The sequence below is a fragment of the Pleurodeles waltl genome, chromosome 7 (genome assembly GCF_031143425.1).
Source record: "Pleurodeles waltl isolate 20211129_DDA chromosome 7, aPleWal1.hap1.20221129, whole genome shotgun sequence".
Lineage (NCBI taxonomy): Eukaryota > Metazoa > Chordata > Amphibia > Caudata > Salamandridae > Pleurodeles > Pleurodeles waltl.
In genome coordinates, this window is record NC_090446.1 from 1,297,713,503 (window position 1) to 1,297,738,540 (window position 25,038).

General features: G+C 48.0%; 1 protein-coding gene across 7 annotated transcripts in view; it reads left to right on the top strand.

The window, feature by feature from the left end:
* The first annotated feature begins 1,821 nt into the window (after nt 1-1,821).
* LOC138246206 (transmembrane protein 11, mitochondrial-like) overlaps nt 1,822-25,038 on the top strand; it is a 35,948-nt gene continuing 12,731 nt past the window's right edge. For 2 of the 7 annotated variants that reach the window (XR_011194247.1, XR_011194248.1), the window contains exons 1-2: nt 1,822-1,953; nt 16,162-16,277. Coding sequence is in view for 1 of the 7 variants with exons in the window: in XM_069200562.1 (XP_069056663.1) it covers nt 1,922-1,953 (32 nt within the window). In the remaining 6 variants the exon portion in view is untranslated. The other 5 variants (XR_011194244.1, XR_011194245.1, XR_011194243.1 and 2 more) reach the window with 5 other exon arrangements.

The window sequence follows — 25,038 nt, forward strand, 5'->3', positions numbered from 1 at the left end:
GATTCCTTTTCAACAGATGTCTCCTTTATAGTAAATTTCCTCACCGCTGAAGCCAGTAAGGGCAAAGCATATCGTACTATTAATCTATACAGATCAGCCATTTCTTCTCATCACAACTTCGTCAACGGAAAGCCTGTGGGCGAACACCCACTTATTTGTCGTCTTTTGAAGGGAGTAAAGTTTGCCAATCCTCCATTACCTAAATACAGATTTTTATGGGATGTTAATGTTATTCTACATTTTTTCCTCTCATGGCCTGATAATTCCTCCCTTTCTTTGAAGATGTTGTCTGCTAAACTCACCATGTTATTGTGTCTTGTTTCTATCAAACGAGTTTCTGTTGTCAAAGCCTTAGATATATCCGCAAGACAGTTTACTCCGTCTGGTGTAACTTTTACTGTGTCTCGTAGAACTAAAACAAATTTACAGTCAGTTTTTTATCCATATTTTCCTGATCATCCTAAATTATGTGTTGCACAATGTTTAAAAGCTTATGAACTTATGACTGCTCATCTAAGAACGTCCTCAACACATCAATTGCTTATCTCCTTCAGGAAACCTCATAAACCGGTGTCGTCACCCACTTTGGCTCGCTGGGTTAAATGGATTATGTCCTTGGCCGGTATTGACACTTCTATTTTTGGGGCTCACTCTTCCAGAGGTGCGATGGCGTCCAAAGCTTTTTGGACGGGTTCCCGCCTTGAGGACATTCTTAGATCTGCAGATTGGTCTAATGACAATGTTTTTATAGTATTCTATTGTAAACCAGTAGATAATGTGTCTTCAAATGTCATCAATTTGCTTTAAACTCGCATAATAGGAGCCTCCGGTCTTGTCATAAAATGTAGATTTTCCTAGTTTTAATGACGGAAAGTCTTAATTTTATTAAAGACACGGAGGCGAGTATTATCCCACCCTTATGTAGTAACTATTGTTTATTTTTTCTTTCCCACCCTCTTAGTGTCAACATCGTCTGTCCAACCTGCTACCTAAACTCTACAGTCATGACGTGGATATCCCTTCAACGTCTTCCATATCTCCTTACCCTCTTCTCTGCCTGGCGGATCATCATTGTGCTTCTCTTCACCATCAGTTTCCTGGACTTATGAACTTTTGCTCAGAGTTATTATCGTTTATTATGGCTGTTCTCATTTTGGCTTCTATTGTTCCTTTATTTCGTACTAGCTGAAATGTTTTAGCGCAAGAAAAGAGGGCTGCTTACAGTCCAGTTACGTCATAATTCCATACACCCATGTTCATTGGTTATCGTTTATGTACTTCAGAATGCTTCCCATTGGCAGATTTCTTCTGCACTCATGGGATTTGTAGTTTTTCACTTGCTGCTGTCAAAATTAAAGCAAGAAAAGAACGCATAATACTCACCTCCGTGTCTTTAATAAAATTAACACTTTCCGTCATTAAAACTCGGAAAATCTACATTGCCCTTCCTTCAATAGAATGCAATAGGGGAAAAAGATTCTCCCCGATTTATTTATTTTTAATCTTCCTCTTACCTTTTATAATATGTTGGCATGTATGAATCTGATAACAGTGTCGTCTAGCCAGACTGGAAGATAGCTTAAGAAAAAACGATTTAACAATTATTCTGTTATATTCCCCATAACAAACATACCAACTGCTTCACTGATTGTTTTACAGCCTACTTCTAGGACTACCAATAGTATTTAGTTTACAACTCTGTGTTATCTAACTACACTGAATTATGCGAGATGGAAAACTAACATCTCCAAAAATGTCTGCCACACTTGTGAGACTTCAGTTGGTGTGACAGGCGCTTCTAACTGTTTGTCCGTCGTTTATGTTCAATACTTCATGGTAGTTTGGCTTTTCTGATCGTCTCCATGGGAACGCATGGCGTAGCTTGTACGTTGCGGCAGGAAGAGGAGGTCAGAGAGGCAAGATGGCGGCGCTGGAGGGAACTGAGAGGTCAGGGTATGTGTCCCCAGTGTTGATTTCTGTTTTCTTTGACAATGTTATCCAGGTCGCTGGCAGGAGTCATTCGATATATAACTATGTTAAATCCTTAATGTATGTAGGCACTTAATTTAAATACTTTCGTTCTCAGATAAATAAAACATGATGTAATCCTCACCGGCAGGTACTGTTTTGTTATAAAATGATTTCTGTAAATATACATATTTAATATAAATGTAATTGTTAAAAGTATTAGTATTTCATTTGCAGAAGTGCTGCTGTTGCTACGTTTTGCTCAAACGATACCCAGTAGTTTCTGCCCCATGCGAACAACGAAACTAAAACTGCATTATGATGGATATTCTTATATTTGGTTAATTTTTATATATCGTTAACTGTTGCCGAATTGGGGCAGACTTTAGTAGAACTGCATGACAAAATGTTTTTTTTTTTTTTTTTTTTAATATGAAAATACGTTTTGCTTCCAGCACACGCACTAATGTTGGTATGTGTACGAAGCATCCATGTAATATGATTTTTAACGATCGCTTATATTTTCTACTCGTGTTACTTCTTGGACTGGAGTGAGTTATGCGAAACACTGAAGTCTGGCGCCAAGATTACATAGACCCCGAGTGGTGCCAGAATTTCTCCAGCCCGTGCCTGTTCCCCGAGTGAGTCTTATCATACCTCTTCTCCCTGTTTGTGTGATGCAGAATGCAGATAGAATTAGGACGCTCCTGTTCTTTGGGGACGCATGAATCTGAAGTGGCGATTCTACGTTTCTCCGTTAATTATTATTTTATAATTTACATCTAATCGGTAGATCATCTATGTAACGAATCTTTTAGGCCCTCTGATATTTTGCAGGTGACAGGATACGTCTACGAACAAAAGTCCTTAATCTTTGCCCTCCATGTGGCTCAAGATTGAATTATGCGCCATCTTTGTGTGAACCCTTTTTTGTGCCAATGATGGACTCCTGCACAGAGGACTGGTGTCGATGACTGCTTTCTGTCCATCTATTATTTTACTCTCTGCCCCCCCCACCCTTTTCTAGCTACCACTTAGCTGTGTAATGCAGGAGACGTAAGACCCGTACCTCGGGAAATATGCGTCCTTATCGTCATTCTAAATATGACCTCTGCTGGGGATTTCCCTGTGATGCAGTGAGTTGTGCCAAAATGTTCGCCTATTGTTTGGCAGAGTAAATAAGACTGTGGTTTACATGTTAATTTGGCAACCTGCATGGTTTTCTTGCAGTTTTATTTAGCGCGAACGCTCGAACGGAGTATTGGAGCACTTTACATGAGCACATACAAGAAAGGTGTTCATTACTGGCCTTACAACGTGATCTGAGATGGTACATTAGGGCCAACACCAAAGGAAATGTGAAGTTGTAGTCTTTAGCACCAATAGGCTATAGCTTTGTCCCATGGGACTAAAAAAAGGTCAACGGGTTACTGCTTTTGAATTCTATGTCGGGACCGGAGGCGAGGATTATGCGTGCATACCTTTCTTCACTCTATTTAACAGCAAGTTCAAAGTTCAACAAGTCTACGAAAAACTACAACACCCATGAGTCAACACTCCCTAACCACTGTCCAATCATCGTTGCTTCTGACTATATGTATAAATATCCCTTGCCGCCTTCGTTCGCCCTCTTTCTTCACTGCTCCAGTGTCAGTTAAGTTGCCTTTACTGCCTCTTGAGTATATCTTTGAAAACAAATGTGATTGTCTGTTGCTTTTGTCTACGGCATTGGGTAGAGCACTGTTTGCTCTACGTGAGCTGTTGCTAACAACGCTCACTACACGCAGCTGGGTGTGTTGCCCAAGCGCTGATTCGTTACGCGTCGGCTCCACCTGAGGGTGCTCTTTTGCTCTGCTCTGTGTTTTACTGCGCATTTCTAGTGTTTCAAGTTGCGATTGCGCTCGATCATTAGAAATTCTGCGCAATAGGGGTTTTTCTTGAGTCTAGGCTCATTAACCCCTCCAACCCCCACAATACACCGCTTTGCAGTAAGCTGAACACCGCTTTGCAGTAGGACTTAATCCCTTTGGGAACCACGCGCAATCTTGGGAGCGCGTTAGGAGACCATTAGGTCCCTTATTTTGCTTGTTTGCGACAGATACGTGAAGGGGCTGCCCTACTTATTTTACAGGGTGTTTTTGTCTGTTGCAACTTTATTCCTCTCGAGTCCCACGATGCAGTCCACGCAGGGCCATGATTTTTTTCCCCGCCATGTCCCCGGGAGAGGGCCCTTCACAGAGCACTCTACCCCCTGAGGTGGATGTTTTGCTTTCTCAGGCTATAGCCCAGGCCCTGGCCCCTATTAAAGAGTGTGGCACAGCTGGCGGAAAAAGTGTCTAAGGGGACTGGCATGATTGGGGAGACGGGGGCTGGACCTAAGACTGCGACAGTTTCAACTCCCAAGAAATCGCGCAAGCCTGACGCAGGGCACCTAGAAAGCTTTGAGTGCCTTGCTGAGGCTTTTTTATAAGAGTGCGCCCACGCCTAAGCGCCCACCCTGCTGGGAGGGATCTCAGCCTGGAGTGACTGGTGACGCAGTTCACAACATATTGGACCCTGATAGGGGGGGTCACCCAAACAAGTCGATGGAGACTCTGATGGGGATTCCTCCTCTGCGGAGGACCAGGACTCTGGTATCCCCTGGCGCCCTGGGCCCACCACGCCAGATCGGCAGGAGGCAGAAGACTCCAGTTCGGATATGTTCGAACCCGAGGGCATCTATCACCCCAGATACTCGGAGTGGCGACCAGAGCAGAAGGTGGGCGAATATGTGGCCAGCAAGATTCGACAACCTCTTGAAAAGGAGGTTCGGGCCCGCCTCAAGGCTGAGTGCAAACGCCCTACTTTACCACATAAAGTTGCAGCGACTCCGGACATAGATCTGAAAATGTGTACCTTTTTTTTGCAAAGTACACCAAGGATCCTAAGAAAGGTATTGACCGGGCCTGGAGAGCTTGCCAAGACAAGCTGCTAGACGTGTTAGGACCCCTAAAAGAAATAATTCAGTTGGCCGAACATGTCAGACACACCGAGACACCCCTGCTGACGGATGTCATGGCCGGATGGGCCCAGAGGGCAGTTTGCCTCCTGGGCAACGTTAACTGCGCCATCTCGGGTGAGAGGCACTGTTATTTTACTTATTAAAATAGCCCCTAAACTGGGGGAATTGTCCAACTCAGAGGCAGGGGCGGTCAGCCAGGGTAATTTATTTGGCAACCCGTCCGTCAAAGAACTGGGCAAATTTGTCGCCACATTTTCGGCGCTGGACAAGGCGTAATTTTCTATCAAAAAATCTTCCATGAGAAGGTTTTTGGAGGGGCCGGACGAGGCAGGGGCCGCTCCTCTGGCCGCCTCTATCAGCAAGGCCCCAACTCCTATGGCTACAGAGACAATGGATGGCCAGGCAGTCGCCAAGGCGCCTTCTTCCCCAATCGGGCTAGAGGGAAAGGCAGAACAAACAGGAACGCCCGCGGAGGAGCGAACGCCCCAGGAGGCCCTTCCAGTAAGGATTACACTTTCTTTCCCTCAAATTATCGGAGGGAGATTACGTTTATTCAGGCACAAATGGGCACATGTAACTTCTGATTCCTGGGTGTTACAGACAAGGACAGGGTTCCACATAGAATTCTGGGGAACACCGCTACAGGAATGTCTTACGAGACCCTTGACCTTTTCGGAAACAGATTCTGCTCTGATAGACTTGGAAGTGCACGACCTTCGGAAGGAGGCCATATGCAAATCTGCCCTTCACCCCTGGGGTTTCGTGAACAATCTCTTTCTGGTAGAGAAAAAGGACAAGGTTTCGCCCGGTTATCAACCTCAGAACATTCAACGAGTGGGTGGTCTACAGGCACTTCAAGATGGAGGGCATTCATATGCTCAGGGATCTTCTGCTGCAGGGGGACTGGATAACTCGTCTGGACCTCAAGGATGCTTACCTGACGGTCCCAATTTTTTCCACCCATTGCAGATTTCTCCAATTTCTTTGGAGGGGGCAAGTGTTCGAGTTCACGTCCCTCCCTTTTGGCCTATCTTCGGCAAACTGCTCAAACCAGTGGTGGAATACCTTTGGTCCCATTGGATTCGCCTAATCATTTACCTCAGCGATATCCTCCTCATGGATCAATCCCGGTCGCAACTTCTATCCAACGCGACCACGCCTATTGCACTCCTCCAGGATTTGGGGTTTGTGATAAACCAGCAGAAATGGGATCTTCTGCCATTGCAGTCAATGACTTTTTTCTGGGGTTTCTCGGAGATTCCCAGTCAGCTTCCCTCAGCCTCCCAGGCTCGAAGATTTCCAAGATCAAGAAGGAACCGACGAAGGTCATGAGATGCAACAGAATCTCATTCAGACAATTAGCCAGGGTAGTGGGACTTCGCTCATCCTCGATTTAGGCCATTTTTCCAGGCCCTTTTCACTACCGGGCTCTCCAACGTCTGAAGGCGCATCATCTTCACAGTGGTCTAACTTATTCCAAGCTCATCTCCCTTACTCAGGAGGCAAGAACAGAACTCCAATGGTGGCTGGACCACATGGAGGCATGGATTGGCAGGGCCATTTTTGGAGCCTCGCCAGACCTCATCATAGAGTCGGACGCCAGCCGTTACAGTTGGGGAGCCTGATGCAGGGATTTCTCGTTCGGGGGACGGTGAACCTCACAGGAACTCAGTCTGCACATCAGTTGTCTGGAGCTCCTGGCGGGTTCCTTTGCAGTCAGGTCTCTGACTCGGGACAAAGTCTCCTGTGGTGGTCTTCTGAGGATGGACAACATGTCAGCAGTGCAGTACATAAATCGCCTAGTGGGCACGCGTTCGAGGGCCCTAAAGGAAGTGGCGAAGGATTTTTGGCATTTTTGCCTCCGCCATCAGATTTCAGTGATGGCGGAGTACCTTCCGTGTTCCCAGAATACTCTGGCGGACTGGAACTCCAGGTTTCTGGGGGACTCCAGCAATTGGTTGCTGGACAGAGTGGTTTTTCAGGCACTCATGAAACGCTGGGGTCTGTACTCTGTGGATCTCTCTTTGCGTCCAGATGGAACGCCCAATTACCGATTTACTTCAGTTGCCGCTCGGACCCAGGTGCGGCGGCAGTGGATGCTTTTTTGCAGGACTGGGGGAGAGGGGTATGTGTCCCCCCCTCTCTCTTTCCTACGGATCCCGAGGGTGTCAGCCCAGGTACTTCGTCAGGGGGCTACAGTGGTTCTGATAAACCCACTTTGGAGGTCCCAGGTGTGGTTTCCATCCCTGCTGGCACTCTTGTGATTTCCCAATTCTTCTCCCAAACTCTCCATCAACTCTCTTGGCCCCCACAGGGCATTTTCACCCTCTGGTCCTTCAGGGCCACCTCTCTCTGGTGCTTGGAAGATTTCCGGGCTCGCTGGAAGGACTGCAGACTTTCACAGGACACTGAGAAATTCATCAGACAGGCATGGGCTCCGGGAACATGTAAGCGGTACAGGTCCGCAGGCATCAATGGGCTCGTTGGTGTTTGGAAAAACATATCGAACCCATGGGGGCCCAAGTTACGGACATCATAAACTTTCTTGCTGAACTAGTGGAGACTGGTTTATCTTATTGCTCCATAAACTCCTTTAGATCAGCAATTATCGGCGGGTCATCCCCCACTGCAGAATCGACCAGTGGGAGAGCATCCTTGGGTGTGCAAATTGCTTAAGGGTATCAGAATATCCAGACCTCCGGAAACCAGGTACTCTGAATTATGGGACGTCAATCAGGTTCTGTGTCTCTTATTCTCATGGCAGGATAACCAATACCTCTCTCGGAAGGAGTTGTCGGCTAAACTAGCTATACTGCTATGCCTTATATTGTGCAAAAGGGTGTCTGACATCAGAGCCCTGGATGTCTCGGCAAGGGTTTTATCCCCTGAAGGGGTGACCTTCACTGTATCCAGGCGGACCAAGTGTGATTTCAGGTCGGTAATCTACCCAGCTTTTCCTCACGCACTGAAGCTGTGCGTGGTAATATGCCTCAATTTCTGAGGAGGTGACGGACGAATTTCGGCCACCTGGAGAACGTCAATTGTTGATTTTGCTAAAGAAGCCTTTTAAGGCAGTTCCTTCTCCTTCCATAGCTAGATTTACCAGATGGATTTTAAAGGAAGCGGGCATAAATGTACAGGTTTTTGGGGCACACTCCACCAGGGGTGCAATGGCCTCCAAGGCCACCCAGGTAGGCAGCAGGCTGGAGGACATCATGAATGCCGCAGATTGGTCATCAGAATCTACTTAAAAAAAATTATATTTCAAAACTATTCATGAAGCAGCCTCTTTGTGGGTAAGTAAGCCTTTAACTTGCATAATCCTCGCCTCCGTTCCTGACATAGAATGAGAAATTTCCTAGCTATTGAGAAGGAAAGTTTTTCAATTCTATTAAGGACACAGAGGCAGGGATTATCCCACCCTAACCAAGGAATGTGTCTCCCACCCGGGAGCTGTTTGGAAGCATCATCTTTCGAGGTGGTATCTAGGTTTATACTGGATGTTTAAGAATTCTAGATTTCTTTATTGCTCATTTGGTAATTATTTCATATATTTGATGTGGTTTGAAGGAAAATGCAGTTTATCCACGGTATGCTTATTTCACTTGTTTAGTTTTCTTTGAAAGGAATCTTTCTTTCGTTTAATATGTGATATTGCTCTCGTAGGATCAGAGGCGGCAACAACCTGAGGATTCTGATCTTCGTCGGCAGTGAAGTAGAGGGCAAACAAAGGCGGCAAGGGATATTTATACATATAGTCGGAAGGAGCGATGATTGGACAGTGGTTATCATGGGAACGTTGACTCATGGGTGTTGTAGTTTTTCGTGGACTTGTTGAACTTTGAACTTGCTATTAAATAAAGATTGAAGAAAGATATGCATGCATAATCCTCACCTTCGTGTCCTTTAATAGAATTTAAACTTTCCTTCTCGATAGCTAGGAAATTTCTCATTACTTTGAGTTAGTGAATCAGATGAGGACTGCCTGCTCAGGCCTGTGATTAATGTAATTCAGGATGCCTTGAGTTACTTTTATTTCTCAATGACATCTGTGGCAGAAGAAACGCCAAACCCGAGGCACTTTACATTACGTCTACGTCCCTTGACCCAGTCCTTACATCATGAGGTTATCCACTATCAAAACAGGAAACGCCTTTCAGCCCCACCCACCTTTCTGGTCAGGCATAAAACCACCCACCAATAGGAGGACTTCCTGTTTTGTTTCCTGTCCGGATGTTGGAAGCTATCAGGTGACTGCTGGGCTTTCGCCTCCATCTTGTTGCAGGGCTGGGCTCCAGGGGACCCTGTGACCTCCGTGGGAGTGGCATGTGACAGCAGGGCAGTTCGCATGCCTCCAACAATGCTGTCCTGTGCTGTCATCAGGTTCGTCTCAGCGCTGGGTGTGACAGCGGCTTGTGTTTCCTGCTGGATGGATTTCCTGCTGTTACCTTGTGCACTGGCTGTGCTTCGTCTGTGTTCATGGGATGGTCGGAGCTCGTTTTTGTTTTCTTCCTGGTGGCGGCGGGCAGTAAAGTTGCCCTTGTGCGGAAAGCCGGTTGGGTGGTTTCCCTTCACTTTTGGTGGCATGCGTCCTGTACTGAGTGCGGACGTGCGCTATGTTTGCTGGGCGGTCCCACCTGGTTCAAGCAGCAGGATCCAGTGGTCTGTGGGTGCCTTGCCCGCATTTGCTGCTGCCTCAATTTCATGGTTCTGCCTCTGTTTACCATAGAAGCCCACAGTGTGAGCCTGCTTCTTCAACATTCCTCGGCGGAGAGAGTGGTGTGTCATCTATTCATTTTTTATGCACCAGCACGTTTCAAGGGCTGATGCTTGGGAGCAGTTGTCATATGTTTTGGGGGGGGGGGTGTTTCAATTGATCTGTTGCCTCCATTGCTTGGTCCTGTTTGTGTCACTATGGGTTTCCCAGAGGATGCTGTGCTGGTGCCTCTCTGGACTCTTTGTTGCCACAGTTTTAGAAGTTGCCTCGTATGGCCATTCCACTGCGTCCGTTTGTTCTGGTTGTGCCTACAGGAATGGGTCGGTCCTGATCGTTTTTTCTGCCTTGTTTTCTGGCCAGGTTTTACTCCTTAGATGACGTGGGGATTCTATTGCCCGTTCCGTGCATGGGGATTCTGTGGTGGCCAGTCTGGTGGGGAGCTCCTCCTTGGCTGGGGAAAACATCCTGCATAATGGGGTCTTTTCGGTACAGACAGCCTATGCAGGGGCACTTTCTGCTCTGCAGACTGGTGTGTATGGGGCTTGTGTGGCTTTGCCTCTATTGCCTGGCTTTCATTTCCAGTTTTCTGCCATGCAGGGGTTGGTTCATGCACTTATCTCCTGGAGTCTTTGGAACTGGTGTCTGTTTTTTAGCTGGTTTGCCTTTGTGAGGGCCTCCATACTTTCCTGTGGTGCTTCAGTGGCGGCCATTGTGTCCTCTTTTGAAGGGTTGGTATTCAGATGCTGCCCACTGCTCCATGGCCTCCCGTCTTCCTTTTACAGGGTCACGTCTGTTTGGGCATGAGTTGGTGGAGGTGTTTCAGTGTGTTTTTAGGAGCATAGGCTTTATTTGTCATTCCAGCAGCCTCTGAAGTCCTGACCTTCCTTTGGACATCCGCCTCTCAGTGCTTTGGCGGCCTACCTGCAGGCAGTCTGCAGTGGGCCGGATGTTCCGTGCTTACGGTTTGCCTGGGATATTTTGGATGAAATCTAGTACTGGCCCTGACTTTCAGCAGTCTTGCTTATGTCCCCACCCCTAACCTGTTGGGTTTCATCTGTGATGGGTGTGGGTGGTGGGGGCTTTGTTGGTTTCAGGACACTTGGTGCCTTTCCACGTCGGCCAAGTGGGTACTGCACTTTCTGGAGGTGGGTTACTGGATCAGTTTCCTTCACTGTCTGATCCCATCCGCAACTGTGATGACCCATGTGCCGCAAGGTCCGATGTAAGATCATGCGTTGCTCTCCAGGCTCCTGTCCCTCCTTGTAAAGGTGGCTGTTGTCCCTGTTCCCCTTCCCCAGATGGGCTCTGACGTGTGTTCACTCGTCTTTCTGGTGCCAAAGGTGGCTGGGGTTTTCCAGATCGTGATCTATCTGACGCGCCTGATCAAGTCAGTGCAGAAGTTTCTGTTCACTTTTGAGACTCTACAACGCATTATCCCATTGTTTCTGATGGACACTGTTCTGGCCTCATTGGTTCTCCATGATGCCTGCTTTCCTGTCCCGGTTGCTCTGGACTCGCAACAGTTTCTGGGGTTTGCTGTATTGGGTCTCCACTGGCAGTTTTGTGTCCTGCCTTTGTTCTTCGTTCATCCCCCCAGGTGTGTGTTGTTGTTGTGGCCCTGCTGGTGTTTTCTCTCCATCTTTAGGGGATTTCCACATTCCCTTAGTTTGATCGACTAGCCATCTTCAGGCTCCATCCCTCATTGTGTTCTGTCTACGTCTGGAACAGACCTTTCATTTGCTAAGCTACCTTTGTTTCCTTCTTTATCTTCCCAAATGCCAACTCTTGCCTGTAACCAGCAATTTATTTATTGGTGCAGACTTTGACAGGGGCGGGTGGTGTTTGGGAGAGGGTTGTGGGGGAGGAGGGATGTTGCTTCCCTCTCCTCCAGTAGTGCTGGGGGCGGATGCCAGCCTCTTTGGCTGGAGTACTACACTGAGCCCATGTGTGCTTTCCTCAGTGGCACTTCATTCATCCGATTGGAGTGAGTTGTCTGTGGTGGCCTGAGCCCTGTGTCATTTCAGACTCACCTATTAGGTCGCAGTATGTTAGTTCGGTCGGGCTACACAGTGACACTGGCTTCCCTGACCCATCAGGGCAGTACGCACCTTCGATCTCTGCCTCCAGTGGCTTGCTTAATTGCACTGTTAGCAACACCGCATTTACAATACCTTCGTGCCCAGCATATTAGGGGTATGGACTATGTGGTTGTGGACTCTCCGAGTCTGTGGTTCCCATCTTCCCTGGTCATGTGGCTCACTCCTCTGGTGTTTGGCTTGCTTTGCAGGGGGTTTGGCTGTCCCTGCCTGGATCTGTTTGACTCAGTGCGAAATTCCCTTCCTCCCCTGTTCTGCTCTAGGAGCCCAGGGGAGGGTGCCTTGGGGGGGGCTCTCTGTCTGTTCCTGGACCTCAGGGTCTGCTGTCTGCTTTTCCTCCATTTCCCCCTTGTCCTTTCATTCTCCTGATAACGCTGGGGGTCTTGGGTAGTGGCTGTTCTTCCTTACTGGCCCCACAAATTCTGGTTCCAGTGGCTGCAGAGCCTTGCGGTTCTTCCTATGTGCTTCCACGAGTTCCCTCTCCCTTGAGGGCTCTGAGTCCCTCTCTGCCAGTTTCCCTAACACTTGCGGTCTGGATGTTGACCGGTGTGCTCTGCTGAGGGATGGTTTGCCTGCTCATCTTGTGTCTTTGGTGCACTGTTCTCAGAGGCGATCTACTCTTTCCTCCTTTCTTAGCATTGGTCTCATTTTGCTTCTTGGTGTTCTCTTTAGGGTCTCTATTCTTCTACAGTCCTGAGGTTGCTTCCCGCTACCTTTCTTCCCAGGCACTGCTTCTCCCTGCCTTTTGTGCTTTCCCCTCTTCTCCAAAAGTGGTTATGCTCCACACTTTGGGGTTCTCTCGTGTCCTGGCTGTTTATGTGGCACGTACAGCCATTTAGGCTCCTCAGACTGTCTTTTTGTGGCTTTTGGGCTTGCTGGTCAGGGTGAGGAAGCCTCCAAGTTGAGTCTCTGCTGCTGGCTTGAGGAGAATTTTGTCCTGGCCTATAGAGGGGTGGGGTTGCCTTGCTTGTGTCCATCCAGGCTTGGTCCACTAGAGGTCTCTCTGTCTCCTAGGTGGCTTTCCCAGGGGTTCTTTGGCTGCACTGTGTGGGGTGGGTACCTGGGCCTTGGACTCAGCTATCATCAGATGCTATCGATTGACCAGTGCATACCAGGCCGCTGGGTGTTTCGGTCATGGGTTCTGCAGGTGGGTGCATGGTGTACCCTTCATTCTGATAGTTTTTGTGTTTTCTTTCACTTCCTTGAAGCGCTGCATTTAGTTTCTGCTTGTAATGTGTGCTTCTTTTCTCTTCCCTGGTCTCCATAAAAGGCATTCTTATGGAGATTTGCTTTGGTATGCCTCATGACGTAAGGACTGGGTCCAGGACGAGGGACGTAAAGGTAATGCCCTGATTACTTACCGCTAATCCTCATTACTCTTAGTCCTACTTGTCCTCGACCCAGTCCCGATTCCCTCCTAACTACCTGGTTTCAGGCCTTTGTGGGTTGGTATGTCAGGAAGTTCTCCTATTAGTGGGTGGTTTTATGCCTGACTTGGTGGGTGGGGCTGAAGTGTTTCCTGTTTTGTTTTTTGTCTGGATAGTGGATAACTTCATGACGTAAGGACTGGGTCGAGGAAGACTAGGACTAAGTGTAATGAGGGTTACCGGTAAGTAATCAGGGCATCACAGTCCATCTGTTCCTAATTGTTAATACCCCTTGTTAATGTCAAACTTGGAGAAATATTGAACCCTGTTCACTTGTTGTATCATGTCTTTAATGTGAGGTCTTCTGTCTTTGAATAGCTAGGTTTTGCCTGCCCGGTCACAAATTTGCCCTTGAAACACTAACAGATGACACAAGTAAACAAGGTACATGTAATGGACCCATTTCAACACAAGGAGGTTAAATAAGTTGAGAGAGACATCTAAGCAGAAACATACAAACAGTGATTGGCAATGGGAGTCACTTGAAATAAACAGTGACTATCGGTAAAGAGAGAGCCGATGTGAATTGCAAGGCTTCTCATTCCAGGGATCCCTTGTGGTGGGTCAGACTATTTGGTATAGTTAAAATACCAGTGTGACTTAATTTTGTTCTAGTGAGCATTAATACCTTCCTGTAGTTACGATAGTGTTGGTAGATAATGGTTGATGAACATATGTTAGTGACGTGATTTATCTTAAAAACCACAGGAATTATTTTTACCAGTACATGTAACTGTTTAAGGGTACTTTAACTTCTTGTGGACTTGCAAATAGATTATTGCTTCCAAATATCTCTCTTTTTTTGTTGATAACGAGCATAGGTCTGCGATGCACAGCGGTTGGCTGAATCAGCTGTGGTCCATTCACTGGCGAGCAATGAAAGAGAGGGACCTGCCTCCGGAATATTTGAGGAATGGAAGGGGGTGTGTGGTTTTCAAAGGGTTGCAGTTGGGTGATTTTTGGGGAGTATATTGTGGTGTGAGGGGCTTCTTGTAGGCTACTATATTGAATCTTGGTACAATGCCACTTCTGTCATCTACCCTGTCTGTGTTGTTACCTCTTTTGAACACGTTTTCCTTGTCATTCCTAAAGCCCTCGTTATGTACCCTGAGTTGTACTCCTAGGCTATCCTCTTTATTCAAGTGGTTATGTTTCTGCTGCCAGATCCTTGCTTCCTTGCTTGCAACACCTTAGTCCCATGTGTTTTTATACATTGGTTCTCTCCACTTATGCTATGCATTGGTCCTCCACCTCTTCCCCCCCCCCCCCCCACCCCCACCCCCAAGGCCCTGCTTTCAAGCTTCTGTTTCCTACCAGAAAATGTTGTTGCCCACTTGCATTGTCAACTTACTTGGAGTCGAGTTGGTTGACCTCTTTAATCAGCCCAGATGGCGAGAGAATTAACAAATACATTGTGACAGTGCTCCTTTGAACTTATGTACATTTTTCAGCTGGACACTTAAACAGCCAGTTATCACTGACCTGGTTCTGCCTTCTTCAGTATGTCTGTCTACATACACTCAGGAATTGAATGTGTCTATGGATGCAACTATGGAGAACTAGTGTGAAAAGCTGTCATTTTGTGTATATGTTTACTAATCCATGCTTGGGAAATAATTGTCTTCGTTACCTTGTTAATAACTTAAGATGTGTTTTTGTTTTTTTATTTTTGCATTGGCTACTTCCTCGTACTTATTTGCCCCTGAAAGAGTGGTAGGACTTGGATAGCAATCAATTACATATATGCTAACCATGTCAGAAGAGAGAACCACAGCCAGTCCTGGCTTGTTATGCTTGCAGCATTTCTTATGCTTGGAATTTGCCCATATTTACAATGACGAAAGCAGAACTATAAGTCTGTGGAGGCAGAGTTGGCTAAAAGGCCTGGAATGACTGAAGTTTTCTTTATACAACACTGCAGTCATCCTGAAAGCTGGGCAGCATTAGAGGCAGAATCTCTCGCATGTCAGCCTGATATTGGTAGGCTTACAAAAGTGTAAGAATAGTCAGTCTTATGCCAGGATCCCCCGTAAAAACTCAAAAAGACTGGTTAACAGTTATTCACATGACAGATTAGTCAAAAGAGAGACGAGGCTAGTTGAGATTCAGTCATATGTTAGGCCAATGGCTGAAAGATTAGTAATCCCAGATAGGACTCCAGAAAGGCAGATTGGGGCAGAATCATTCCAACTCAACCATACTTCTTAAAAGGTAATAGAATTGGGACAGCCAGTTACACTTGAGCTCCCTCGAACATCTCGACCACACCAATACTCCATCACAAAGTATACAAAGTATGTATTTATTAATTCTGCCAAGGGGAAAAGCCTGTACCTAAAAATGTATGTTAGAAAGCACAAGGTTGAGTGGAAACTTTGTGGGTCTTAGTGCCTTTTTTCTCGACAGTTGGGTCTACTGGCCCTTTACATGCATTTAGGCTGCCCTGCCTGGTCTCCTTACCCCTTTTCTTCCATGTTAATCTGTTGGCCCAATTCCCCTCAGCCCATACACTAAGCTGCTGCACAAATTTGTGTCTTGATTACATGCTTAATCCTCAGCTTGTGTTCATTTTCTTGCCTCCCATGCTCTGTCCTCAATTGCTCTTCCTTTTGTAGTCCATTTCTCTCCATGGCCCTTTTGTCTTCCGAGTACCATCAGAACTATCCTCTGACTTTGCCTTTTATACAGTTAGCTGGCTTCACGCTTTTCATATTATAGCTCTTTGCCACCTGGCTTCCTCTCATCCTATTTTCTTGTCTTGTTTCGCTCGCAGCCTCTCTTTTCAGTACCTTGCTTTCAACTTATCCTGGTTCTTCTGGCTGTGTTTCTCTTTTGTGTCTCTCCACTGCTGCCACATTCCAGTTTCTCGTTAATCAGTTTACTTAGATGTTGTAGGTTCATGAGACTTCCCTCAACACTTACAGTGCTCCCCATTCCAATTTTGGTTTACAGCATAGGTGACCAGGCGTCTAGACCACTGTTGCCTGGTCTGCTTTCCAAAACAAGCACAACCCCCATGAAAAGAAGCCCAAAACAATCACGCATCTGCAGCACTGTCAAGGAACTAGGTGAGAGAAAAATACTTATTTTATTGCTGAATTAATAGTTATAACAATAGATTGGGGGGGGTCACCTATCACCTGAAACAAATGTAACTTTTGCTTGGTTCTGTTAGGTAAGGCTCCTTTCTTTGTTGTCACAATCTCTGCTAGAATGGACTAAACACCCACCACTCTCCAAAACAATGAACATCAAATAGAAAAACTAGTATCTTGAATACATTAATCTGCTTAGTAACCGGACATATCCTCAATTATTATTATTATTATTATTATCATTATTATTATTATTATTATTTGTTAGAAATGGGGTCTCTAGTTGGCAGTCGGTTTGCACCCTGTCCAAGTAGGGACCCTCACTCTAGTCAGGATAAAGGAGATACCTGCTCAGATAACCCCTGCTCGCTCCCTTGGTAGCTTAGCACGAGCAGTCAGGCTTATCTCAGAAGCAATGTGTAAAGCATTTGCACATAACATACAGTAATAAGTGAAAACACTACAAAAGGACACCACACCAGTTTTAGAAAAATAGCCAATTTTTATATGTGTAAAACAAGACCAAAACGATAAAAATCCAACATACAGTGTTACAGATATGAATTTTGCAAGGTTTACTCAAAAATACAGTTCCTTGAAGTCGATAGCTCCACCTTGGGCTGTCATGGTGTCGTGATCAACAAAACCAACAGTTCAGGCCAGCCGTGGCGTTGCGGGCCAGCTACGGTGTCGGGAAGACCTGCAAACAGTATCTTGGATTTGCAGGACATCGTGATCCTTGCGGTGAGCTCCGGAGAGCAGTATCGCGGTGTCGGTTCCAGAGTCGTCGGGCCCTTGAAGTCAAATGCCTTGCAGATCGAGCTCCGGGCCGATGAAGACAGGAGTGCTGGCTTGGATGGCATCGGGACTGTGGTGCAAAGCGGGGCAATGCGACGTGCAGTGTCCACAGGTCATGGTGCAGGCAGTGGCTCAGTGACGACGCCCAGCGGCGTTGGTAAGACTGCGGTGTGAAGCGGGGCAGTGCAACATGCAATGTCACCAGGTCATGGTGCAGGCAGCATCAGCGTCGATGCTGAAGCGATGTTGGTAGACCAAGCCAGCGGTACGGGATGGTGCTTCGTGACCCTCACGAGCAGTGTCCACAGGCCACGATGCGGGCAGGATGCCTGGTGACGACACTGCAGTTGATGGTGCTGGCGTCTGTGGGCCGGGGCTGCGGTGCTGGATGGGACGGTGCTTCGTGTAACTCACGAGCTGTGTCCACAAGCCACGGTACAGTGCCGGTGTCAGCAGGAGCATCGTCGGGGATACCCATGCTGCGGTGTGAGCAGGCGATGCCGGAGTGCGGGCCCAGAGATCGCAGTGCGAGCAGAGGCACGGTGAAGTCGTCCGATTATGGGCTCAATGAGACCAGGGTCGCGGTGCAATGCCGGGAAGTGTGACTCTGTGCGGCGTCGGCAGGTCACGGTGCAAGCCAGCGGCGTTGTTGGCGGCGTCGCAGTGGTTTCTCCTTACAGTTCCCGGTGCTGCAGGTTGAGGAAACTGAAGTCTTTGGTATTCCTGAGACTTCCAGCAGGAGGCAAGTTCTGCTCTAAGTCCTTGGAGAACTTTCTCAAGCAGGATACACAGCAAAGGTTACCCGTTGCACTCTTTTCAGGCAGAAGCAACACCTGCAGGCCAGTCCAGCAAAGCAACACAGCAAAGGGACAGTACTCCTCCTCCAGCTCTTCTCCTTGGCAGAGGTTCCTCTTGATTCCTGAAACATTCTAATAGTATGGGGTTTTGGGTCTTCTTCTTATACCCCGTTCTGCCTTTGAAGTTGGCAAACTTCAAAGCAAAATCTCAGGTGTTTACAAGATTCTTCCTTGGCCAGGCCAGGCCCCAGACACACACCAGGGAGGTTGGAGACTGTATTGTGTGAGGGCAAGCACAGTCATTTGAGGTGCAAGCGACCACTCCTCCCTCCACTCTAACTCAGATGGCTCATCAGGATATGCAGGCTACATCCCAGCTCCCTTTGTGTCACTGCCTAGAGGAGAGGTGTGAACAGCCCAACTGTCAAACTGACCCAGACGGGGAATGCACAAACAGGCAGAGTCACAGAATGGTTTAAGCAAGAAGATGCCTACTTTCTAAAAGTGGCGTTTTGTAGGAAGTTGGCTCTGTATGTACTATTTCAAAGTAAGAAATAGCATGCACAGAGTCCAAGGGTTCCCCTTAGAGGTAAGATAGTGGCAAAAAGAGATAATTCTAATGCTCTATTTTGTGGTAGTGTGGTCCAGCAGTAGGCTTATCAGAGAGTAGTGTTAAGCATTTGTTGTACACACACAGGCAATAAATGAGGAACACGCACTCAAAGACAATTCCAGGCTAATAGGTTTTTGTATAGAAAAATATATTTTCTTAGTTTATTTTAAGAACCACAGGTTCAAGATTTACAAGTAATACTTCAAATGAAAGGTTTTTCTCTTAGGTAACTTAGGAACTTTGAATCAGCAAAATAGCATGTACAGTTTTCACAAAAATGGCAATAAGCTATTTTAAAACTAGACAGTGCAATTTTCAACAGTTCCTGGGGAGGTAAGTGTTTGTTTAGTTTTGCAGGTAAGTAAACCACCTACAGGGTTCAAAGTTCGGTCCAAGGTAGCCCACCGTTAGGGGTTTAGGGCAACCCCAAAGTTACCACACCAGCAGCTCAGGGCCGGTCAGGTGCAGAGGTCAAAGTGGTGCCCAAAACGCATAGGCTTCAATGGAGAAGGGGGTGCCCCGGTTCCAGTCTGCCAGCAGGTAAGTACCTCTGTGACTTCAGAGGGCAGACCAGTTGGGGTTTTGTAGGGCACCGGGGGGGACACAAGTCAGCACAAAAAGTACACCCTCAGCGGCACAGGGGCGGCCGGGTGCAGAGTGCAAACAGGCGTTGGGTTTGCAATGGAGTTCAATTGGAGACCCAGGGGTCTCTTCAACGAAGCAGGCAGGCAAGGGGGGGGCTCCTCGGGGTAGCCACCACCTGGGCAAGGGAGAGGGCCACCTGGGGGTCGCTTCTACACTGGAGGTCGGATCCTTCAGGTCCTGGGGGCTGCGGGTGCAGTGTCTTTACCAGGCGTCGGGTTCTTAGAAGCAGGCAGTCGCGGTCGGGGGGAGCCTCTGGATTCCCTCTGCAGGCATCGCTGGGGGGGCTCAGGGGTGTCAACTCTGGCTACTCACAGGGTTGCAGTCGCCGGGGAGTCCTCCCTGTAGTGTTGTTTCTCCGCAGGTCGAGCCGGGGGCGTCGGGTGCAGAGTGCAAAGTCTTACGCTTCCGGCGTGAAACGTGTTGTCTTTAAAAGTTGCTTCTTTGTGGCAAAGATGTTTCTTCTTTGGAGCAGAGTCGCTGTCCTTGGGAGTTCTTGGTCCTTTTAGATGCAGGGTAGTCCTCTGAGGCTTCAGAGGTCGCTGGACCCTGTGGAACGCGTCGCTGTTGCAGTTTTTCTTGAAGTGGGGAGACAGGCCGGTAGGGCTGGGGCCAAAGCAGTTGGTGTCTCCGTCTTCTCTGCAGGGCTTTCAGGTCAGCAGTCCTTCTTCATCTTCAGGTTGCAGGAATCTATCGTGCTAGGTTCTGGGAGCCCCTAATTACTCAATTTAGGGGTGTGTTTAGGTCTGGGGGTTAGTAGCCAATGGCTACTAGCCCTGAGGGTGGCTACACCCTCTTTGTGCCTCCTCCCTGAGGGGAGGGGGGCACATCCCTAATCCTATTGGGGGAATCCTCCATCTGCAAGATGGAGGATTTCTAAAAGTCAGTCACCTCGGCTCAGGACACCTTAGGGGTTGTCCTGACTGGCCAGTGACCCCTCCTTGTTTTTCTCATTATCTCCTCCGGCCTTGCCGCCAAAAGTTGGGCCGTGGCCAGAGGGGGCAGGCATCTCCACTAGCTGGAATGCCCTGGGGCGCTGTAACAAAGGGGGTGAGCCTTTGAGGCTCACCACCAGGTGTTCAAGTTCCTGCAGGGGGAGGTGAGAAGCACCTCCACCCAGTACAGGCTTTGTTACTGACCACAGAGTGACAAAGGCACTCTCCCCATGTGGCCAGCAGCATGTGTGGTGTGTGGCAGGCTGGTAAAACTAGTCAGCCCACACTGGAAGTCGGGTATGTTTTCAGGGGGCATCTCTAAGATGCCCTCTGGGTGTATTTCACAATAAAATGTTGTGAGAAAGTAGCCTCTTTCTAGCCTTGTTACCCCCACTTTTGGCCTGTTTGTGAGTGTATGTCAGGGTGTTTTCACTGTCTCACTGGGATCCTGCCAGCCAGGGCCCAGTGCTCATAGTGAAAACCCTATGTTTTCAGTATGTTTGTTATGTGTCACTGGGACCCTGCTAGTCAGGACCCCAGTGCTCATAAGTTTGTGGCCTATATGTGTGTGTTCCCTGTGTAGTGCCTAACTGTCTCACTGAGGCTCTGCTAACCAGAACCTCAGTGGCTATGCTCTCTCATTTCTTTCCAAATTGTCACTAACAGGCTAGTGACCATTTTTACCAATTTACATTGGCTTACTGGAACATCCTTATAATTCCCTAGTATATGGTACTGAGGTACCCAGGGTATTGGGGTTCCAGGAGATCCCTATGGGCTGCAGCATTTCTTTTGCCACCCATAGGGAGCTCTGACAATTCTTACACAGGCCTGCCACTGCACCCTGAGTGAAATAACGTCCACGTTATTTCACAGCCATTTTACACTGCACTTAAGTAACTTATAAGTCACCTATATGTCTAACCTTTACCTGGTAAAGGTTAGGTGCAAAGTTACTTAGTGTGAGGGCACCCTGGCACTAGCCAAGGTGCCCCCACATTGTTCAGAGCCAATTCCCTGAACTTTGTGAGTGCGGGGACACCATTACACGCGTGCACTACATATAGGTCACTACCTATATGTAGCTTCACAATGGTAACTCCGAATATGGCCATGTAACATGTCTATGATCATGGAATTGCCCCCTCTATGCCATCCTGGCATAGTTGGCACAATCCCATGATCCCAGTGGTCTGTAGCACAGACCCTGGTACTGCCTAACTGCCCTTCCTGGGGTTTCACTGCAGCTGCTGCTGCTGCCAACCCCTCAGACAGGCATCTGCCCTCCTGGGGTGTCCAGCCAGGCCTGGCCCAGGATGGCAGAACAAAGAACTTCCTCTGAGAGAGGGTGTGACACCCTCTCCCTTTGGAAAATGGTGTGAAGGCAGGGGAGGAGTAGCCTCCCCCAGCCTCTGGAAATGCTTTCTTGGGCACAGATGTGCCCAATTCTGCATAAGCCAGTCTACACCGGTTCAGGGGACCCCTTAGCCCTGCTCTGGCGCGAAACTGGACAAAGGAAAGGGGAGTGACCGCTCCCCTGACCTGCACCTCCCCTGGGAGGTGTCCAGAGCTCCTCCAGTGTGCTCCAGACCTCTGCCATCTTGGAAACAGAGGTGCTGCTGGCACACTGGACTGCTCTGAGTGGCCAATGCCACCAAGTGACGTCAGAGACTCCTCCTGATAGGCTCCTTCAGGTGTTGCTAGCCTATCCTCTCTCCTAGGTAGCCAAACCCTCTTTTCTGGCTATTTAGGGTCTCTGTCTCTGGGGAAACTTTAGATAACGAATGCAAGAGCTCAGCCGAGTTCCTCTGCATCTCTCTCTTCACCTTCTGATAAGGAATCGACTGCTGACCGCGCTGGAAGCCTGCAAAACTGCAACAAAGTAGCTAAGACGACTACTGCAACTCTGTAACGCTGATCCTGCCGCCTTCTCGACTGTTTTCCTGTTTGTGCATGCTGTGGGGGTAGTCTGCCTCCTCTCTGCACCAGAAGCTCCGAAGAAATCTCCCGTGGGTCGACGGAATCTTCCCCCTGCAACCGCAGGCACCAAAAAGCTGCATTACCGGTCCCTTGGGTCTCCTCTCAGCACGACGAGCGAGGTCCCTCGAATCCAGCAACTCTGTCCAAGTGGCCCCCACAGTCCAGTGACTCTTCAGTGTAAGTTTGGTGGAGGTAAGTCCTTGCCTCACCTCGCTAGACTGCATTGCTGGGAACCGCGACTTTTGCAGCTACTCCGGCCTCCGTGCACTTCCGGCGGAAATCCTTTGTGCACAGTCCAGCCTGGGTCCACGGCACTCTAACCTGCATTGCACTACCTCCTAAGTTGTTCTCCGGCGACGTGGGACTTCTTTGTGCGACTTCGGGTGAGCACCGTTTCACGCATCCTCGTCGTGCCTGTTTCTGGCACTTCTCCGGGTGCTACCTGCTGCTGAGAGGGCTCCTTGTCTTGCTCGACGTCCCCTCTCTCTTCTGGTCCAATTTGCAACCTCCTGGTCCCTCCAGGGCCACAGCAGCGTCCAAAAACGCTAACCGCACGATTTGCAGCTAGCAAGGCTTGTTGGCGTTCTTTCGGCGGGAAAACACTTCTGCACGACTCTCCACGGCGAGAGGGAACCGTCCACCAAAGGGGAAGTCTCTAGCCCTTTTCGTTCCTGCAGAAACCGCAGCTTCTTCTGTCCAGTAGAAGCTTCTTTGCACCCGCAGCTGGCATTTCCTGGGCATCTGCCCATCTCCGACTTGCTTGTGACTTTTGGACTTGGTCCCCTTGTTCCACAGGTACCCTAGATTGGAAATCCACAGTTGTTGCATTGTTGGTTTGTGTCTTTCCTGCATTATTCCTCTAACACGACTTCTTTGTCCTTAGGGGAACCTTAGTGCACTTTGCACTCACTTTTCAGGGTCTTGGGGAGGGTTATTTTTCTAACTCTCACTATTTTCTAATAGTCCCAGCGACCCTCTACAAGGTCACATAGGTTTGGGGTCCATTCGTGGTTCGCATTCCACTTTTGGAGTATATGGTTTGTGTTGCCCCTATCCCTATGTTTCCCCATTGCATCCTATTGTAACTATACATTGTTTGCACTGTTTTCTAAGACTATACTGCATATTTTTGCTATTGTGTATATATATCTTGTGTATATTTCCTATCCTCTCACTGAGGGTACACTCTAAGATACTTTGGCATATTGTCATAAAAATAAAGTACCTTTATTTTTAATATAACTGTGTATTGTGTTTTCTTATGATATTGTGCATATGACACTAAGTGGTACTGTAGTAGCTTCACACGTCTCCTAGTTCAGCCTAAGCTGCTCTGCTAAGCTACCATTATCTATCAGCCTAAGCTGCTAGACACCCTATACACTAATAAGGGATAACTGGGCCTGGTGCAAGGTGCAAGTACCCCTTGGTACTCACTACAAGCCAGTCCAGCCTCCTACAAATGTACACTGGCATCAGTGTGCATTTATTGTGCTGAGAAGTTTGATACCAAACTTCCCAGTTTTCAGTGTAGCCATTATGGTGCTGTGGAGTTTGTGTATGATAGACTCCCAGACCATATACTCTTATGGCTACCCTGCACTTACAATGTCTAAGGTTTTGTTTAGACACTGTAGGGGCATAGTGCTCATGCACCTATGCCCTCACCTATGGTATAGTACACCCTGCCTTAGGGCTGTAAGGCCTGCTAGAGGGGTGACTTATCTATGCCATAGGCAGTGTGAGGTTGGCATGGCACCCTGAGGGGAGTGCCATGTCGACTTAGTCATTTTCTCCCCACCAGCACACACAAGCTGGCAAGCAGTGTGTTTGTGCTGAGTGAGGGGTCTCCAGGGTGGCATAAGACATGCTGCAGCCCTTAGAGACCTTCCCTGGCATCAGGGCCCTTGGTAACAGGGGTACCAGTTACAAGGGACTTACCTGGATGCCAGGGTGTGCCAATTGTGGAAACAAAGGTACAGTTTAGGGAAAGAACACTGATGCTGGGGCCTAGTTAGCAGGCCTCAGCACACTTTCAAATCATAACTTGGCATCAGCAAAGGCAAAAAGTCAGGGGGTAACAATGCCAAGGAGGCATTTCCTTACACGTTTTCAAACTCACAATCTAAAAACCTTCACTATAAGATGTATTTTTAAATTGTGAGTTCAGAGACCCCAAACTTCATAATTGTATCTACCCTCAAAGGGAATCTGCGCTTTAAAGTTATTTAAAGGCAGCCCCCATGTTAACCTATGAGGGAAATAGGCCTTGCAACAGTGAAACCCGAATTTGGCAGTATTTCATGGCTAGGACATATGACATCCACCAGTACATGTCCTACCTTTTAAATACACTGCACCCTGCCCATGGGGCTGCCTAGGGCCTACTTTAGGGGTGCCTCACATGTACCAAAAGGGAAGGTTTGGGCTGGCAAGTGGGTACACTTGCGAGGTCGAATTGGCAGTTTAAAACTGCAGACACACAGACCCTGTCGTAGCAGGTCTGAGCCACGTTTACAGGGCTACTTATGTAGGTGGCACAATCAGTCCCACTAGTAGCATTTGATTTACAGTCCCCTGACACCTCTAGTGCACTTTACTAGGGACTTACCAGTAAATCAAATATGGCAATCATGGATAAACCAATCAACAGTACACTTTACACCAAGAGCATATGCACTTTAACACTGTTAAGCAGTGGTAAAGTGCCCAGAGCCCTAAAGCCAACAAAAACATGTCAGAAAAATTAGGAGGAAGGAGGCAAAAAGATTAGAGATGACCTTGCAAAAAGGGCCAGGTGCAACACAACCCCCACCTGTCTAAAGCCAGGGGAGACCAATCAATACCTTGATGGACTTCCCTGATTGGGGCGATAGAACAGGGACCCTGGCCCACAACAGCAGTGGCATGTTCCAGTTCCATGCCTTCCTGACTCGAGTTGGATCCCTCTGTCCATACTCTTAGGGCCC